General features: G+C 33.6%; 1 protein-coding gene and 1 long non-coding RNA gene across 4 annotated transcripts in view; one reads left to right on the forward strand and one right to left on the reverse strand.

Annotated features, from left to right (window-relative positions):
• Nucleotides 1-21,915, forward strand: part of LOC117342887 (multidrug resistance-associated protein 4-like) — a 151,449-nt gene that overhangs the window by 26,136 nt on the left and 103,398 nt on the right. For 2 of the 3 annotated variants that reach the window (XM_033905175.1, XM_033905177.1), the window contains exons 6-7: nucleotides 10,149-10,312; nucleotides 11,179-11,304. In XM_033905175.1, coding sequence (XP_033761066.1) covers nucleotides 10,149-10,312; nucleotides 11,179-11,304 — 290 coding nt within the window. Of the gene's footprint in view, nucleotides 1-10,148; nucleotides 10,313-11,178; nucleotides 11,305-21,272; nucleotides 21,523-21,915 lie in introns of all 3 variants that reach the window. The other variant, XM_033905174.1, reaches the window with a different exon arrangement.
• Nucleotides 120-9,104, reverse strand: LOC117342888. Its single transcript, XR_004535923.1, has 2 exons — nucleotides 5,827-9,104; nucleotides 120-5,279 (listed from the first exon to the last, which is right to left on the reverse strand). It is a non-coding gene; the product is annotated as an uncharacterized LOC117342888 (long non-coding RNA).

A 21,915-nucleotide genomic window follows, 5' to 3' on the forward strand; every position in this document is an offset into this window, starting at 1 on the left:
GCACTGTTGAGACCGAATCAAAGTCTGAAATTGAAATCTCTACAGTACAGTGACACGAACGAAAACAAAAAATAGTTTTTTTTAAGATGTTCGTTCTTTTCTCTACTGTTTGTATTGCGCCGTGTCCCGTAGTTATTATTTTTTTTTTTACTGCAGAACATGGGTGAAAATACGTACGCCGTGTACGGTTCGTATTTGCAGAGACATAGATATATGTCTCTGGTATTTGTTGGGACTAAATAAAATTCCGAAGTTCCGAACAACAAAGATATATAAATGCAGACGTGAAGATTTGTCCTTAATGTGCATGCTAATGTCCCTATATGTAATAGTGCGTTCACATCGGAATAACATATATCATGCTTGTTTATTCCAAGGAGGCCTCCACATTGTTTTCCCACAGCTATTTATCGGAAATGTATACATGTATGTTTTTCTCTGTATATATAATCTTGTGAAAGAGAGAATTGAAATAAAGATTTAATGTCAGCCAGTGATTCCCGTGTTCGTTTTTAAGAGGTTTGTCGCCCGGCCATAAGATGAATGCGATTTTGTTTGGTGCGTTAATGAAAAAGCCCCTCAGCGTAAGCTGGATACAGGACATCATTTTGAACGTTATTTCCTGTAATTTATTGTACTTAAAACGTATACATATGTATAAATGTTTGAAACTCAAATAAAAAATATGGTGCATGTATTGTATTTTACACGAAAATGTTCGTCTACGAGACGGGTTGTGTTTTAAATGTGTACTCAAGTAGACAATCGTTAACTCTTTGAAATGATAGGGACAAGGTCTATTAATGTGACAAACATAACCGTGACGTAAAATGGCACAGAATATTGCATTTTCAAGGCGTCTTTTCCATCGATTGACGTTATGGGTCATGGTATGCTTTAATTCACATAAAGACAAGTTTCATATCGCGTAAAAATCAATACTGGTGTTTTTTTTCAATATCCACGCCATTTCACGTCACGGTAATATTATGTTAGTCATGATTATAGGCATGGACCCTGTTTACGTTATTTCTTGTAATTTTCTGATTATTACTGTTACTGGAATTACATTGTATTGTTTTTGCTTATTGTTTTGGATTCCAATACTCGTAATATTGAAAATATCCGGTTCGTTAGTTTATGCGTTCTATTTCTTACTCAGAATAACTTGCACTTGAAATGTCTCCTTGTCTTGCTGTAGCGTAACTTAACATTTTTGGGCACGGATGAAGGGCACAACATGTTGTACAATGATTAATCATTATATCTCTGTATTGAATTTCAGTGAAATTATACCTGTGCCTTACAAGAGAAGTTCTGCCATGGGCAGAGATCCCATGGGCAGTGATCTCTCCACAAGCCATGACACTGCAACCACCAAGAGAACGTCGTCCTTCGACGCAGATATCTCAGAATCTCTCTCATACACGACGATACGTCCTGCTACGGCCGTAAATGCTATCTAAGTGGATTCTTGACTCATCTTTGAACATAAATAATACCCGTCAATTGGCGTTGTGTGTGTCGGATATTCCTACAACACCACACTTATCGTGCTTGTCTGTTGATTACTTTAATGCTGAGATAGAAAATTTCCACTTACATAAAAAAAAAGTCAAAATCATAACTTAACCGATTTACCCCGTATCATTCACGGTAAAATGTAAATGAACTGCAGCGACGACAACAGGCATATATGGATGGGTAGTGTAAAATTCATATTTAATGTATCAATTTTACTTTATTTCATATGGTATTGATTGTTTAGTCCAGACTATCGGTGGCCTAGGTCAGGATAAGCGGGAAATGACCAACCCTCTTTATATATTTTTCTTATCTTAAGATATATATATCATCGTTTACACACAATTGGATATGGCAAAAGATTTTTACCAACTTATAAAATCCCTTTCCCTAAAATTCATATTACAAAGATAGTGAAAGCGACACCTTATATTTATGATTACAAAGAAAGCAAAGAAAGTGGTAGGAAGAAAGACATATCTAGAAATATAAGATTGAGATGAAGATACTACATAAGGTTATATCATAAAACAATGTTCTAAACGATCTACACAATATTTATCTTTAAATACAATTAAAAACTTATACATGTCGTATTCTTACACATCCAATACATTATAAACGTCAATAATCCATTGTCCACTAAAACACATACCATAATTCCTTCATCGGATCAAATGCATGAGCCAATAATTACAGTACAATAGACCGAAGATAATCCGGACACTGTTGGTCCCAGCACAAACCGTCTGGATTACGAGTTTTCCGGACTGCTGAATTTCGTGGACTTTGTGAATAAATTTGTCGAGGACGCGATATTTCCCTTGATTACATACACTTGGAAACGTTTAATTGACAACTCATCAATGATTTGGTATGTTTTTGTGAATATCAATTTGACATGTTTCTTTTTTTTATTATTGTTTTGGTTTACGTTTCATTCCTTCTACAATTTTAAATAAACGAAATTTAAAGAGGACCATCATATAGGGTTAGGACTAGTCATGGTGACCTTCAAACAGTACACATGAGCTACGTCCCGCTACTGTACATTTACGTAATCATTACCCTACAGAATGTAAAAGTGGCACAAAGGTGTTTTGTGATGTTTACTCCAGATCAATAATAATCTTATCTTGGTTGCGTATGTTTTTATGGACTCGTTCTAACTACGGAATAGCATTTGTTGATACCCTAGTTATCAGTTGCTTAAGGTTTGAAACAAAAACAGGGCCAGTCTATAATCCGTTCTTTAAAATCGAAGTAGTGAAAAACAAAGTACGGTTACAAAAACTGAGCTGCACAGGTAAATGCCTGGGGCCAAGACCTCGCAGCGGTTGCTTTGACAACGTGTAAGCGGGCAAGCTGATCAGTTGTCGACACGGATGACTGACCCGAACTTCTCTCCACGTTGTTGAAAATCTTCCGGATTAAAATTGGAAGTAAGAAATGTGTGATTTCATAGTGATCAATAAAATCTGAAATCTGTAAATGTTTAAAATAAATGCTTAAAACGTCAATAAATTAAATGAGCTTGGACCTAGACAGTCGTGAATAGTATATACTAGCTGTCCAATCGGAGAGTAATATACTGTACAATGCATGCAGCATTTGTTAATTGACATCTGCATTTTCTGAAAACGGAATCTTATCTTTTTTATTATGAATCAAAGTAACCTGTTCACGTTATGGGTCATGTGGATCTTTTAAACTAATAACTTTCCTTTAAATCAATGAACATTATTATTGTTTAAAACTCGATTGATAAAATGACTGATAAAATAAAAGAAAAAAAAACCATGTTTGATAGACAAAAAAAAAAAGACTATTGGTATTGGCAACAAACTAAGGCAGACTAGAGCTACAAGTTGGATTAGAGACTCCACTTTATTATATTTGTGCACCGAGTCGTGAAGATCGGCCTACCACCACTTCTTCTATACCCGGAGGCATACGTGAAAATTGGTCATCAGGTGTGTCAATCGGAACACCTGGTGAGGTCCCTCTGCATTTCAATTAAATAGGTTCTCCACAGGGGTCTATTTACAGCATTGATTTCAGTAAGTTTTTAATGATGTTTTTCTTAGCAAAAATTTGAAAAAAAAAAGATATTTCAAAGTGAAGTTAGCAATGCAGATATAACCATTTATGCAGATTTCATTATAGGGAAGTTATTTCAATATTTAATTAAATCATTATTCAAATTATTACAGCCTATAACTAAAAGGTTTAAATTAAAGTTTAAATATCTTTTTATATGGATTTGCGTTAATAATTTTGTTATAATAAAGAAACGATACTGGCCTTGCATGAACTTACCCTGATTGTCAACACAAAAAGTATCAATCAGTATTATCAGTTTTATGAACAGTAAGTGTGTATCATGGTCTACCTATTTTTCCTGTGAAGTTGCGTGTACAATAAATCCCAATACCCAGTTAAGAGGCGGAGCTTAGTTGTCCAATAACTTCACATACTAGGAAGTTGTTGTACATCAAAGTGTACACTAACTCCCCAAATTTGGATGTTATTGGCTACCGAAGGTATACAGCAACGTATACAGTCAAAAACTCACAGAACCATTAGTTTATTTCCGTAATTTTCAACTTTAATGAAACAAAAACTTCAAGGCATACAATCATTTCCAATTTGTCTATGCAAAAAGTCAAGGTTAGTTCTATTTAATGTAATTATTAAACTTCAGTGTCCTCATGTCAATCCGATCACAGAAAATTAAAGCTGAAGGCCGTGTCCTCTATATATTATACAGTGAAACCTCACCTTACGACCACCCCGCTATTACGGGCACTTTTTTTTCAGTCCCGATTTTTTCTCTCTATATCTTTGTATTGGTCGCTTCACTATTACGACCACCCCGCTATTCCGTATTACGACCACCTTGTGCAGTCCCAACGACCACTAATTAACGTTAATTACCCCCACAATTATGACCAGTTGGTCGTGTCTAAAAATTTACCTGGTGCACCGAGCCGTGAACAGCTTACGGTAATTCGTGTCAAACTGGCCATTTGCGTGTGTATACGTAATTATCGATCTTTTGTTTACTGACCAGTGTATCCACAGGTGAGTAGAATGGCTATTAATCTCTTAGAAAACTTTGCACTGACCGGAAGGTAAAATAAACATCCAGTCCTTCATTGTTCGTAACAAGCCAGCATGTGCCGGATTTTGGTTTTACCGTTACGTGTGATCGCCCTTCCTAGGTGGCGCTGTGACGGATTAATACACAAGTGATCAGATTATCTAGGCCTATCTGGGCTTGAACATTGTAATAACCGTACATTTTTTTTATTAATCATTGTATTGAAATAATTATGTGGCTGTTGGTCGTTTTAAGACCCAATTACATACAGGTGAGTAAAATAAACATTGTAACGTTTGATTTTTTTCTGGTCAAGCGCAAGTGTTTACAGCGATCTCGATGTTTTTGTATCAATGCCGAATAGGGTCTGTAGTACATAGGTGTTATTAAAACTTGAAAAAAAACATGTTTGGTTACAAATATTATGTATACGATTCCCTGTTCACAAATTTAACATAACGCGTAACAGTTGTCCAGTTCGCCGCATTTGTACAATAGTGTAAGTTGTGTGTAATTTCCTTTCACTTTCACATGTTGTTTTGGTTTGTTTACACCGACGACCTGTCTTCCATAACAAATGGGGGTTCCTCCGAGAAGTCTCCTGTATAAACATCATTGTACATATCAAAGTACTCCGGAATACATCGGTCACCTGCAAGTCAGTGGGGGAAAACAAGTTATTACTAGATGTTATCCTAAAGACATGGTAGGATGGGCTAACAAGTTGTCGTATTAGACATGGTTTAGAAAGGTTTTAAAAAAAGATTCTCGAAATATCAGACATAACTCGCATCTCGAAAAAAAAACAATCTAATATATTCTCATAGAATTCAAGTTTTTTGATGACAAAACATTATAGAAAAATGAATTTACTTGAAATCAAGTAACTTGAAATCATTAAATCATAATCGATCTAGGTCAAATTGATTTAAATAAACTACATGTTCATGCTGAATCAATAGGGCCACAGCACAGGGACTCGTTTTGGGGTTTTCGAGCAATATATTTTTTATTCATTGATTACTCCTTTTTTTTAACGTGATTTCAGAATGTGTATGATTATTTGCTAAATATTTAGTGTCGTGCGAAATCCCGACGTCCCTATGTACCATCCAAATAGATAATTTTTAAAATCGGGTTTGAAGAATTATTTGATTTTCATCTTTACCGTTATCTCATTTATTTAAGAAATAACTTACCTTCTTGGTTGTAATAATGTCTGTTCTTGCTGGTAATGTGGTGTATTCCAGTCCTCCTAAATATGTTTTGCATCCCCTTCCCGTTAGGTGTCAGCGACATGTCGGAAATCCCATCAAAAACTTTCACTTCGTTTTCTATATCCTTGAATGCTTGAGATAACACAATGTCGTCAAAATCATCCCCTTGTAATGAAAGGAAATCCCTGTACTTTAAACTGACCATTAAGCTAGCTGAAGGGGTTGACATCCTGCTGCTTACCGCTTACAAAGTCGGGTGCGCATTGAACTACATGTAACTGATAACGTTTTTGGCGGGAACTGTACTCCTAATTGATCGTTGATTGTTTTTGGCGGGGAATTCACTCAGAAACCCGAGACAATTCTGATTGGTTTTTAGAAGTTTAATGACAGCCGATGGACGGGCAATGATACAAGCCATTTTATTGAATTTCCTAGACTCGTGTACACTCGATATTTCGGTGGGCGTTACTCGTTCGCTACGCGAACTCGTAACCGCCCACCGAAATATCTCGTGATACACTCGTCTAGTCATTCAATTACTATAACTTAAGCAACCGTTCTATAGTGACGATTTGTCTGCCTCCCCCTTGGGCGGTTTTTATAGAGATTTAAGGCGGTCGCCGATAACAGTACACACGATAGTCAACAATTCATCTACCCGCTCGCTCAAGCGGAACTTATCTACGTTTAGAAATGAAACAGTCGCCGGTCAGTGCTGTCTATTAAATCGGATAAAACGTCAATTCTACCATGTTTGCTAAGCACTGAAGGATAAATATAATTCATGGTCAGTGTCTTAAAATATACCCACTTTTGTCTTTCTGTCCGGATAACTCGGATAACTCGAAGATTTCTCGTGGTTCCACTGCATTCGAAAATTTAAATTAAAGTACATGTTGGGCATATTACAGGTAAAATACTGCATACTGGTCTTCTATACATGCATACATATACATGTATATATATATATATATATATATAACAAAACAACACAGCATCAATGTTTTATATATTTTATTAAAAACTACATTAAATCACTCTACTACATTTAGTTTATGGGACTTACTTTGGTATGCCATTGTTTTCAATCTCTTCATCTGTCCATCATGTACGTTCACTTGTCCAGATATCTGCTTCAATTGTTTTCGTTTCAAATTTTGTAATGAGAATGACAAATTGAAAAATAGAATTATAGTTATGTTACTTTATAAACAATATGGTTTCACGTTATTACGGACTAAAGCTACCAACACTTGGACATCATTACGTCGAATGTGACTTTCCCGCATACAGCGCTGTATTCATTCAGGCCGGATTATTTCCGCGTCACGATCGACACTACAACAAGAAAGCGTCTCTACTAAAAAAAATACTAACCAAAGTTTACAGTAGAAGATTTGGAGACATGACACTACCAAAGTCATTCGACGCAGGAACGGCACACATCTGACAGTAACGATGGAGTTCGCCTTCACAAAAAGTATAGAAAATGCAATCCAGACGATGAGGCAGATAGGTATTATCATAAAAAGGCCACCCACCCATCACAGCCCTTTTAAGGGCCACGCAGTCTCCTTAAAAAGCACTAGTGTTTACTCGAAAAAAAATCCCGCAAAATTCATTGCAATAAATACATCGGCATTCTATATTGCGCAGAATACGGACGTTTGTAGTACCACTACTAATAATAGATTACGTAATTATGACTTTCAGCAATGCATTTGGGCACTTTCTAATATAATGCTAATTATAAGGAATCAATCTCAATAGCCTTTGAGGTCATTTTACCTACTATCTTCAATGTTACACAAACATCAAAAACGTCACATAATCTATTCGTAATATATATTTTTTTATTTTAACCAACCTTAAGTCATAGTGATCTGAATAAACAATGCGAATCTTTTAAAAAATGTCTTCATTTTAAATCTGTATTTATACTCAAATAAAATCAATTAAGTGTGTTTTTTGCCAGAAATGAGCATGGCTGTCGATGGGTAGTACACTAAAACAAACAAATTTCAGATACAAGTGTTTAATCGGTAAAATTTTGAAATTCTTTAAAGTTCTTTGTAATTATCACAATTTTTTATTGCATAGAACATAGTAAGATTGTATAGCTTTACGCCATGTATCATTGTTATTATGTATATATATGTGATCTCTTGTTACACACGTTAGTGTGTCAAGTGATATCAATAAAACCTTGAAACCTTGTAAACCAGCCTACAAATATCAATCTATACGAGATGAACCCTTGGCTGTAAAATACATCTTAGTGGTAATTCGTTGTAGTTTACAAATCAGACTTGAAAAGGCAAATATTAGATATGTTTATCAATATCATGTGGCTGTAACGATACGCTTCCTCCACGATGGCTACGATACGTAGATACTTGTCTCACGGTACGATACGTATCATTTACAGCGTGCCCCATTAGTTTATCCTGTCGGGGTCAAGTGTGTAGGGCTCCGGGATTTACGCAGGATAAGCATGATTGGTGTACGCCGTACGATCTGTAGCAAAAATACGCCTTTAATGCAGCAGCGAGAAACATTATTCAGGTTAGGAAATAACCTAGATCTGTGAGTCGTCATCAGCCAATCAAAATACAGGATTCCTGACAGTAGATCGGGAACACTTCGCCTCGACAATTTTGATTCTGAAACGATTTAAAATGAATTTAAACCGCCTGTTTTGAACACGGACCAAGAAAAGTTTCTATATAAATCAAACTTAAATGGGCGATACAAATTACCGCGCAGAAAATCGGAGACGGCCCGAATCATGAGCGTACCGTGATGCGAGATAAAAAATACCGTGAACCGAACCGTGCCATTTAAAATAAGAAAGGTAAGGCAAATATCGGATACGTTTATTAATAGCATGGTTGTTACAGCTTTTTTTATTTTAGGATTTCATTCCATGTAAAGCCCGATTACGCGACATGCAGTGGTGGTCGGCCGCGTTGTCAATCGTACACGTGTGTCGATAACGAGCTGGCGGCCGTGTGCTGCTAGCTAGCCGTCTCGCCGCTGCACAGGTAAACCCTGGCAGCACTCAGGCGTGACGGGAAAATGGCAATTTCCTCGGACAAAAATGTCAATTTCCTCGGACAAGAGGCATTTTTTAAGGACAATGTCATTTTCCTGAATATAATGTGATTCTTCAAAACTTGATGGCAAAATCCTCGCCCCGAAGATAATATTTCAAGAAAATGTTAATAATTCCCTTTGGGGCGAGGAAAATGCCATTTTTGTATTCCCCAGTGTAAGGAGAAACATATTTATCTGTATTTAAATTGAGGTGAAATTTAATATGAGAATTTAATAAGCAGATAATGGCAAGTTTTAACCTTTTCATTCATAACCATTACTACACATATCTGACATTAGACACACCTCTTTTGTGAATAAATTTAACCCATCAGAAGATCAGTCATAATTATCATTTTGTGTGACATTAACAAAATTGATGATATCTGGTGCAAACAATGCATTTTAAAACAATGAATCATTAAAAAAAAAGTATAAGTTTAACTTATACTAGATGTATATATACATTCATATCTCTAAGTTTATCATATTTCTTTCAGTCCATTTGTACTAAAAATTACACAAGAAAGCATGTCTGTTATCTCACTGATACACAATGGATGATTGTCTTGTTTTGGGAAATCAGTAATTGACTGGTCACATTTTTAATTGTAAATAAATCACTTTTTTCAGACTTCATATTGTGATCTTCCCAGAAAAGAATTAAACCATTATTGGCCATTGTTGTCATAGGTTACTGGTCAGAATTTTGTATTTGTTTGAGCCAAGTTAACTTCAAATTAAAACAATCATTTCATCGGCATATACTTTGATTTTGATTAAAATGCTAATTGTGATAAATAAAATATTATTACATGTAAAAGTAACTAAATATAACAAAACCGAAAATTTTGATAAAGTTGGACCTGTCTACAAAGGTCACTTAAGGTAGCAGGAAAAGTGGTCTCTATAGGCAAGTCGTTTTTATAACGAGGCTTTTATTCAATGAAAAATGTTAAAATGTGAATCAAAACATGGCCTTAATATCTATATAAAAGTTTCACAATCAGTTAAACATAAACAAAAAACAACAATGTTTTCTGTAAGCATTAATCCTTTCATATAACTATTTTTTATAGGTGGCCTTTCAAGCAACTTTTCAGACATTTCAAAAAAGTCCAACATTACCGGTAAAAATTTGACCAGTAATTACAGATTAGTTAAATGGGCTCCACACGGTTAATACTAACACCTTGTTATGACAGGCGGCCATTTTCCTTCACTACCTGTGGGTTGGGCCCTGTCAGGCCATACCAGTACTTATAATACTCTGGCGGGAGCTCGGTCCATCTACGTTAGCAGGATTTGTTGTACTGCTTCTACTAGTTCCTGTACAGAGTTGGATGGGTAAACTCTTCTCAAAACTCAGGTACGTAACTTTGGGTGAAAAACATGCAGGTGTTTACTGGTAAACAGTATCAAAACCAGGCGAGAATATCACGTAAAAACTTGGGAACTGTAAGTGTCATTATTTTTGTGTACACAAATTTTGGCGTATATCTAATTTAAAAAGATTACTGCAATGATGATTTGGCATACCCCTAGTGCTTGTCTCGGTTAACGCAATCATTATATAATGGAAAGTTTTCATTACAAAAAGCTTTTAAATATGATTACAGCTAAAATATGTATATGTACAGTATCCATATGTTTATATAGTAGGTCAGGTAAACTTGATTTTTGATAAAATTCTGAAGAGGTTGAGATATTCACTTAACTGCTGAAACAAATTTTCACTTATCAAAGAATATAGCATTTATAATCAACTGTGACATTTTCTACTGATGCATGATGTAAATCTATGGTGGCAGTCATCTTTGTTCAACTTCTTAAGCATCATTGATTGGTCAGCTTTGTATAATTGTTAAACTTTCTCCGAAAGTCCAAATTTGAAATAAAAATGTTCTTATGTTTTTAAGTCTACATAGAGTTACTCATGGACATGAAACTGAAGTTACAGTTAAAATAATAGGATCAAAGATTCACTTTGATATAGGATATTGGAATGGCTTACTTCCCAACTTTGAGTACCCATTTTTGCAGCTGGGTGGACTAGAAAATAATAATTTGTCATCAAATCATATGGATCATGCAGTAGTTTGTTCTGTCTCTGGTAAAACTGTCAAAAATACTTGGTTAAGCTGAAACTTGTTTTCTTTGATGAGAAAACAACATTTTTAGACTTATGATTTTAGAACCAAATATCATTCCAGTTTTCTTTTGTTTTATTTGCAGGCACAAAACTGCAATTCACACAGATGAAAGAGTGAAAGTAATGAATGAAATCATCACCGGTATGCGGGTTATCAAAATGTATTGCTGGGAGAAACCATTTGGGGAACTTGTCAGCAAATTGCGCAAGTAAGTGTCAGTTAAAAAAATGTATTCAGCTGTATTAGTTATGACATGAAGACAGTTTGTAAGCAGAAAAAATAATTTGAATTGAATATCATGATATTATTGTTATTGAAAACAAAAACCTTATAAAAAAAAGAGACCAATTTTGTTGCAGGAAAACATTATATACTTACAAAGGTTGCAAGAATATTTATAAATTCTATAGAAGCTCTATATAATAGATTTTATTGTTTATACTTGGATATTTTATTATTTATATTATCTTATAATAAGCCCATGCCTAGTTATAATCGAACCACTATCTATTTCTGTACAGCAATGTTACCAACAAATGGCATTTAGATATCCTATAATAAGCCCATCGCCAGACTCCAAATGAGTGAGATGAGGTGTGTCGACCTCCTTGACATATGGCAGATGAAGTAAAACACATGAAATTACCTTAAAAATGGTAACAAATGCTGTTTTGTTGTAGAGGTTGCGATAGCTCATTAAGTTAGAATGTCAGCCTATGTATTCCCTCTTGAACATGAGGTGTTTGGTTCGACTCTCCTTTCCTGTAATGGTTTGTTTCTCAGGAAGCTGAGAAACTGACCAGTCTGTGCTGTCATGGACATGTCCTATGACAAGACAATTAGTGCTCTGGATGGCATTTGACGGGCCTTTCAAATATTATTCAGTGAGGTAGCCACCTGCTACTACAAGGAGACCTTAACTTAAGATAAATGACATTGGCTGATTACGGGGCACAATCAACCCAAGCAACCCAAGAAGCAAACTATTTTATTGTCATGTTACCTGTAAATACCCCCCCCCCCCCACCCAAAAAAAAAACCAAAACAAAACAAAACAAACAAAACACAATAGACAATAGAATTTATAAATCTCCTGCAACCTTTTGTTTTTGTTTTCAATAACAATACTTTATTCCATGGAACAGCAAAGAAAGACTTCTAACCATATTCAATATAAAATTCAATCTGTCATCCGAGTTCTTTTTGAAATATCGTCAACTTGATCATGATTGAATTTGACTTCAATACCTGAGATCATTATTGACATATTTTTTATGTATTCTCAAATGTGAAATACGTATTTTTTGTATTCAAATTACCAACAGTATTGTTATATCAACACGAAAATGTGCAAAAAAAACATTTTGTTTAGAATCAATATGTTAAGTTCTTGTGAATTTTTTTTTTTTTATATGGTTGAAACAGATTGAATTATTGAATATGGTTTAAACAGATTGAATTGTTGAATATGGTTGAAACAGATTGAATATGAATATAAATGTCTTGGATTTGAATTATTTCTACACCATATTGAATATTTTGTTTGATGCCATTCAGATAATAAATGTCAATACCTTTAGATACATCATATTTAATATGTGACAAATTCTCCCATATAGCTTTTATATGACACCCCCAAAAAACATAATAAACTGGCCCAGACAACATCAGGAACAGTTTATGTCTGCTTTCTGGGGGATGAATATATATAGGTTGACCAAAATTTAAGAAAAAAAATGTATCAACTGTTTATTCTGATGTTTTTAAATATTCCATGCAATTACAAATAAATATTAAAATTGGAAAGGATTGTTATTGGATCACAAGTCATTTTAATCTTACAATATGGTCTTGGTGCTTATTAAAGCAAATTATGGAATTAAATGGATTACAAAATCTAAATTTTGATATGATTAAGTAAGGATGTGTGTGGACACTACTAATAGCAATGGTGTGTATTAATATGGCATATGGTATAACGTTTAAACAAATGTGGACAAATGAATTTATAAAATAAAAAGAAAGAAATCAGATATCTAAAGTCTGACATTTCTCCTACAAAAAAAAAAGAAAAAAAAAGAACTTCTCAAGGAAGTGATGAACTTTTTTAACAAAAGGAGATTATGTTCAATAACCAGATATCAAAAATTTGCTCTCGTTTTGTGTCTTTTCAAGATATATATAAACGTTTTAAATATATAGTTTGAATTCAAATTTTGGTGTATAATTTCTAAACAAGTATACTTGTAATGAAATTATTTAATAATTCTTGTTAACAGAAATTGAATCAGGTTTTAAACTTTTACACCATTTTGTCCACATTGAGGAGCACTGTACTCTGTATATATAACAATACTGAGGTTATAGATAATAGAGATAACAATATATGTATTTATTGAATACTAAATACTGTTAACCTGCTTAAACAGTTTACTTTAATATTGGCTCAATTTGTGTTAATAACTATCTTAAATGTCTAACACAGAACTCGAGTTGCCATGACATGGGGATTCAGTTTTATCATTTTATTTTCATATTAATCATATTCAGGACATAGGTAATGTAAGATATTAATTAGCCTTCACAGGAAGGGCTCAGAATTCCAAGTTAAAGGCTGTCTGCCCATTAGTTAACTTTGAATATAGACGTTTCAGTTTAGGCAGGTTTACAAATGGGTAGGATATTAAATAGTCATTTTTAGGTTTGTAAAACTAGCATGTAGATGTTTTCAATTTAGCTTGTTGAAAGCTTGCTAAAATGCTGACATATGTAGGCTAATTTGTCAGCCCAGAGTGAACCAAAATTTTTCATTCCATAATGTACAATATTTATATGAGAAAGGTGAAAAAAAAAATTTTTGAAAAAAAATCTTGTTATTGAGGAAGACTTAAAAATATGTGTTGTTATACAGCTTGGGCATGTCTTGAAGTAAGATGATCAGTCTTTCCTTTGTATGTAAATAATCAGCTGATTCATCAATTTCAGAAATTATATAAGTGCATGGTACTGAATTAGTTACTAGAAGAGTATGGCTGAATCATAATATACAATATGTGTACAATTAATTCAAACTCAAACTTCAGCTGGGAGTCTTTTACAAGAATGTAGCCCTCATAAAACAACAATCATGAAAAAGTTTTCCTAATGCGAAAACCACATGGTTTAAATATTTAATTTCATTTTCGTACAGGTTGGTTTAAAATACATAATTATTTTGTTTATGAAGACATTAAATAATCTAAGCGATTCTTTAAAGTCTTATTTGTTGTTTTATGTCCAAAAAAAAAATGTTATGTAATATGTATGTAATATTCATCATAATTAAGAAATAATTTTAGAATTGATACTCAAGGCAAAATTGATAAAATATTCGAACTCTCTCAAAATATGCATGTGTGCTGTTTGCTAGAATATTGTGTGTTTTCACACAAATAATAATAAGTTATACAAATAGCAATTTGTACTTAATTAATGAAAAATTAAAAAAAAGCACTAAATTAAAATTTCGTTGAAAAAGATAAAAAAAAAAGTTTACTCGAGTACAAAAACATATAGACTGTTTATATGAAAAAACAAGTTCTCTTAATTTTTTTCATTTTATACTTGATTAATAATATAGTTTTAATTGTGTAGATTGCATGAAGCATGATTATTTCATAAAGTATGATATTGTTTGCATATTAATTCAAAATTTTGGAATACTGCCAAGTATTTGAGCATGTTGATTGCATGATGCATGGTATTTGCATGATTGTTTTCTGAACCTTTGCCATATTGTCCAAATGTTTGAAAGGTACAAAATTATATTAATTATCCAAAAGAATGAATACAGCATATCAATTATCAAAAAGAATATATATATATTTTATTTTTAAATAATTTGTATCAAAATCTACCTAGCAATGTTTGGATGATTGCTTGATAAATTCAGAATTTTTTATCCTTTAATACTTTTTCGGCTGATCTAACTCACTTTGCTTGTCACCTCTCTGCTCCGCTTACTGAATCCACTTCCTTAGCTTGGCGTTGTTATTAGGTACCAAACCATCATTAGGACAGCTGTTTTACATTGCTGATTGAACATACATTGAAATAATCTTCTTTTTTTTCTGTGTGTCAAAAAAACCTCCTACAATATTGATTTGAAATAAAAAATTGTCATAATAAAATACTTATAAGTAATCTCTTAACCTGGAAGAAGAATTTGCCTTAAGTGAAAATAAGTAATTTCTAGACTGGAAAAAGAATTTGCCTAAAATGAAAAAAAAGAAAAAAAGAAATCAATAATATTCCTGTCAGCTTATCAAAATTTGCATAAGAAAGGATATCAGCATTGTATGTCAGTCCTGATAATGATTCTATTTGCTTATCCAACACCAACTTCCAAATACTAATTGATATTAAATTGTAAAACCATATTCAGAGGAAAAAAAGGAAAAAAAGAAATATCAAAATATTCAAAAATAATTAAAAGGTTATAATCCTGTTGTGACAAAATGGAGAGGGATGTTTGTATATAAATACTACTCTCTTACTATTCTTGGTTGCCCCTGTTCATAAATTCAGACATTAAATATCCCATTGTGAGCCCCGTTGATGGAGATGTGTATCAAATTCCTCATTGTAGACTTCTTGTTTAAAAAGACTGCATGACATTGAATACCCAATTGTGGTTTCCCTTTTGCAAAGAAATGACATAGCATACCCTGTGTCAGGCCCCATTTGCAAAGACTACCATCGATGCCCCATTGTTATCCCCCTTTACAAATAATGACTTAAAATACCCTGTGTCAGGCCGGCCCCATTTGCAAAGACTATATATAGCTACCATCGATGCCCCATTGTTATCCCCCTTTACAAATAATGACTTAAAATGCCCTGTGTCAGGCCCCATTTGCAAAGACTACTATCGATACCCCATTGTTATCTCCCTTTTTGCAAGAAATGACATAAAATACCCTGTTAGTCCCCATTTTCAAAGACTGACATCAAGTACAGTACCCCATCGTGGCCCCCTGTTTGCAAAGAAACAATACCCCATTGTGGGCCTCTTTTTCAAAAGACTAGAATATGTATTTGCCTCCATTAAATGTTTTTAATAGTTCTCATTAGATGTGTTTCTAACTGTACTTATTCTAGTATACATGCTAAAAAATTTAATAGCTTGCTTATAATCAGTCTAAGGTGCTTACAGGAAGTTCCTTAGGGTTGACATGGCAGTCCATGTAATGAGAATGAAACTACAGAATGCCATAATCTAAGTTGCTCTAATGGTTCTGCTTAATTGTCAGTATCTAAATTATAACAAGAAATTGTTGAAGTGATAATGATGTTCTATTCAGCACTTGTGGGTTGAAGTGTGAATGTAACAAATAATGGTCATTGGCCACTTTAGGCAGATGTATGGTAGTGGTTTGACATAAGAAATGACAAACTCATGTTGCTAAAAATAGACTGCTATCGTAATGAAGGTCAGTGACGTATTAATGAATTTTAGTGACTAAGTAAAGAAGATCATTGACATAATAATGAAGGTCAGTGACGTAATAATGAAGGTCAGTGTCATAAAATGAACGTCAGTCATGAATAATGAATGTCAGTGATGTAATAGTAAAGGTCAGTGACATAATAGTAAAGGTTAGTGACATAATAATGAAGGTCAGTGACGTAATAATGAAGGTCAGTGACATAATAATGAAGGTTAGTGACATAATAATGAAGGTCAGTGATGTAATAATGAAGGTCAGTGACATAATAATGAAGGTCGGTGACATAAAAATGAAGATCAGTGACGTAATAATGAAGGTCAGTGACGTAATAATGAAGGTTAGTGACATAATAATGAAGGTCAGTGACGTAATAATGAAGGTCAGTAATGTAATAATGAAGGTCAGTAACATAATATTAAAGGTCAGTGATGTGATAATGAAGGTCAGTAACGTAATAATGAAGGTCAGTGACGTGATAATAAAGGTCAGTGACATGATAATGAACATCCGTGACGTTATGAAATACAATGGCATAATGATGAAGGTCATTGACATATATATGGTATGTGGTATATTTCAACCAGTGTAAAATGTAAGTGTGATTGGTAACTATACTTTGTCACCTGTATCAGACAGATGTCTGATTTCCTTGATGAAGGTGATGAAGAGCAGTCACTGAAGCATCATGCTCAAATCAAAGGCTGGTTGTGATTTACCAATGTCCATTCACATTCATGCCTAGTTCATCCAATCAAAAAGAAAGATATCATGGGGTTTCAGGTCATGACATCTCGATGGTCTACTTCATCCAATCAAAAAGAAAAATATCTTTGGGTTAACGATCATGAATGCTTGGTGGTCTAGTTCATCTAATCAAAAGGAAAGATATCATGGGGTTAAAGGTCATGACTTCTCGATGGTCTAGTTCATTCAATCAAAAAAAAAATCTCATGGGGTTAAAGGTCATGAATGCAGGTCTAGTTCATCCAGTCAAAAGGAAAGATATCATGGGGTTTAAGGTCATGACTTCTTGGTGGTCTAGTTCATCCAATCAAAAAGAAAGATATCATGGGTTAACTCTTTCCGTACTCACGACGACTACAGACGTCACAAAAATGTGCTCTTGTATCCTTCATGACGACTACACACGTCGCAATTAACATGCCTTCCATCCTTTGTGACGACTCAAATCGTCGTAAAACATTGCGAAAGATGTTGATATTACTTGCATGTTTAGCATAGTCATACGAAGGAATTGACACGGAAATGATGTTTTTAAGAAATAAAAAGCAATGTAAATATTGTATTGATGGTATATTTTACGTACCAGAAGCATAATTCATTCGTTAAGATTGTCTATTTCAAAGAATTCCGCCGGTTCATGCCGAGCTGTTTACATAGCTACAAAATGGCGGCCTCAAATTTACTTTCGTTTTCTGCGAGATTGTTGAGGTGTTAAACACAATAAAACAATTAAAAACAATAATATATATATAATTGAGTAACGTTTATCATCAAAATAAGTAAGAAATACGTAAAATATTTTTACACACCGAAAAAACGATGTTTTGGCTGCGTGATTTCTTGCACATGTGTGACACATGTGCCGATTAACATGTCATTTCCCGCGATTCTGCCTGGTGATTTCGCCGTATTTTAAAGGAAAAATTGGGTAAAAGAGTTTCCGTACTCAGTACTTGTTCCATATGATAAACTTCATTTAATATTAAGCATTATACAACAGTAAAAGATCAGTAAAAGATCGTTTTATCGACGTCTGATGTGATAGCCATATGCTCCAATACACAAAGGACCTACCCAGCATTCACTTCCGGTAGCGACCGCGAAATTTGAATGAGTACGTAAAGAGTTAAAGGTCATGACTTCTCAATGGTCTAGTTCATCCAATCAAAATAAAGATATCATGGGGTTAAAGGTCATGTAACCTAGCAGATATCTAGTGCTCCTTAAAGTGATGAACTTTTACTTTATGACAAAGGAACTAATTACCTTTGTTCAGCTGCTAAATCTATTGATGTCTTTGTTATAGAGATTGACATTCTGTTATTACAAAGCCAATACATTTTCATGGCATTTGTCAAACAAATTAATTTTGTTTAGTATCTTAGATTTAGAAGTATCAGGAAATGCAGCCAGATATTGTCAGAAATAGTTCCTTAGTATATTTTGCTGGTGTTGGAAATGGGTGGTGTATATGCCTCATTAATACAGCTGACTATATACATAACACAGGTGGTTGTCTTTAAAGAAGAATTCAGAATGGTCACATAACACAGGTGGTTGTCTTACAGAAGTGGTTGTCTTTTAAGAAGAATTGAATGTGGTCACTTAATACAGACGGTCACCTAATACAGATATTCATTATTTGCATGTGTAGATCTTGTAATATATATAAAAGCTTACTGTAGTCTGTATATATTACCTATATGTTCTAACCTGGTATCACTGCACAATACCTCATACAAAAAAAACTGTCTCTATAGTCTGGTTTACATCACTCAGAACTACAGACTATATCACAGTTGTCACCATGGAAACAATATTATTCAGAAATATTTAGAAACTGGTTGCCATGGAAACCTTTGTATACTGATGCTGTTTGTTGTATGGAAACATTTTTTGTTTTGTTATGGGAAAAAAATGTTCTGTTGTTAAGGAAAAAGTTAGCTAATTGGTTGATTGTGGCAACAGTATTTATTTCAATTTAGGGAAACCGTGGTGGCTGAGTGGTTAAGGTGTCCCGACTCTTTATCACTAGCCCTCCACCTCTTGGTTGTGAGTTTCGAACCCACGTGGGACAGTTGTCTGGTATACCACATGTGTAAATCAAGTTCAAAGGTCAACTTTTGATGTCTGGCAAAAAGTTAACTGTGGTTAAAACTAAAATCAATTATAAGTTCCATGTTTTCTAAGTTATAAAGTAGTATACCTAGATTTGCCATCAGGAATGTGTCTTAATTACGTGAAGTGCATTCTGGTCGTAACCTATTGTGTTTAAATTCTTGGTCTAATTATAGGCTATGAAACCAGAAATATATTTGATGGTGGGGCTCCTGTAATCGTTTTGAAATTTTATGCATTATAGAAGTCCTACTGTTGTGGAAAATTGAGCTGGATGGAAAAACCAGAGTTATTAATTGGGTAACATCCAATTATGTGTACTGCAGATTTCTAAATTTATATTTAGCAAACCTGTTACATAAATACATATGATTACTTTTTTTTAACAAAACTTTTTCTATAAACTATACCAGAAAATTTGTTTTCTGAGGTCAATGTGATAGATCAGTTTCATTTGGATGCTTTCTACACAATGTAAAACCATCATCAAATGCAAACATTGAAGTGATATTTGTCTCTTCTAGAAATATTATTTTCACTGACAATATATACATTTCCAATGTACTAAACTGTCCCCATGGAAATGCTTGTAGCTTTAATAAGCAATATAGCGATATATGATTTTGTATATTGAACAGCACATTCTCAATGTTCATGTCAGTATGAATGCATTAGTTGGTAAATCATATACCAGTATTTATGAATAAGACTTCATTTTAACTTTGCATTCATAAATACATAAACATTGAAATCACTACATATAAGAAATCAAAAATAGCAGAAATGCACTTCACTACTTATAAGTATAAGCTTAGATAAGTACACTGTTTTCTCAGGTCTATATATATACTAATGGCTTGAGTGGACTTGTCATAGTATACAGGGAATTAGTAGATTTCGGCTTTGCATCTTATTTAGTTGCTTGACAGTCACTAAATATCTGCAGAAATAGCCTGTGTATGTCCGGAATGCATCATTGAAATATCTATTTGTATATTTGCACAAATGGTTATAAAGCATTAGCAACTAACAAATAAGGTCTGTTATGCAGCAAACAAACTAAACAAATTTATATGTAATATATTTAATTTTTGTGATGGTATATATCGATGGAATGTCCGTAGAATACAATTAGAAAATTAACATAAATTATGTACAATGTATATATATTCTACTAAATGAAAATGCCACACCCTTTTTTCAATCAGAATAAAAATGTTGACTTTTGTTTCCATTCAAACAGATCCTTTCCAGGACCCTCTGTATATTTATATATATAAATCAGCTAGGTCACATCAAATTAATTCTTGTTTTTTGAATATTTTCTGAAATGTTGAAATAAAACATTTGAAAAAATAAAGTTTTAATTTCTAACTTGGAAAATAATTTGGATCAGTAAATAAACAGTTTATGTAATTTAATATAAAAATCCTTAAATCTGGGTTACTTTCATATTTGTTTTTTATAATATAACAAATAGCTAATGTTTTTGGGACTCAATCTGATGACTTAAAAGATTTTAATGAACATATTTTCAGTTTGTAATATTGCATGTTAAAAGAAACAGAACAATACCACCTAGTGCTCTTTCCTCTTTCATACGTACACACTCAAAAATCCCATGTTACATTACAATGATCGAAAATTCCCAAAGAGAAAGAAATAATTCTCTTCATGTACTAAGCATTACAAATTAATTGATTAATTTTGTGTGGCCTCAGATTTAAAGAAAAGAGGGTGAGATATAGCACAACTGAATGTTTATGACATGCTGTACTAAAATAGATAGAAATCGAAAAATATGTCAGAGAAAATTTCTTTTCAGTTACGAAATCCACAAGGTGAAAAAAAGCAACTTTACACGTGGATTAATAGTTGGTCCTTTTTTTGTGTCGGCAAAGTTTATTGTGTTTCTGACCTTCGTGAGTTATGTACTCACTGGTGGAATGATGACCTCAGAGAAAGCCTTTGTTACGATGTCACTCTACCAGGCGATTCGTCTGACTACCGTACTCTTCATACCATTAGCTGTTCAGTTCTCCTCCGAGACCAAGGTCACCATACGACGTCTGAAGGTTGGTTACCTGCCATGAATATGATGTTCACACCAGGTGGGCTTATGCCATGGCGCAGGGTATCTCATCCAGCCGGCGTCCGTCAATATTCCTTTAAATTACTACTTATCCTGAATGGCTGATTGGAATTTGATCAAATTCAGTTGAATTTATTTAAAACAGTCTTAACCAGAAAGAGAAATCTTGATTAAAGGAAAGTGCTATTTCCCCTGATTGGAACTAAAAGGCAGACCACAAAATTGGAAATTATTTGCAATGTATGTATTACTGAAATGAAATTATTTAGCCATCACTGTAATATTCAGTTGAGTGATGTAGGCCCTCTGGGCCTCTTGTTCTTGTCAGCTATGTAGTGTAAGAAGGTCATGCAATGATTTATTATTGTATAGTTTT

Source organism: Pecten maximus, chromosome 14 (genome assembly GCF_902652985.1).
Source record: "Pecten maximus chromosome 14, xPecMax1.1, whole genome shotgun sequence".
NCBI lineage: Eukaryota > Metazoa > Mollusca > Bivalvia > Pectinida > Pectinidae > Pecten > Pecten maximus.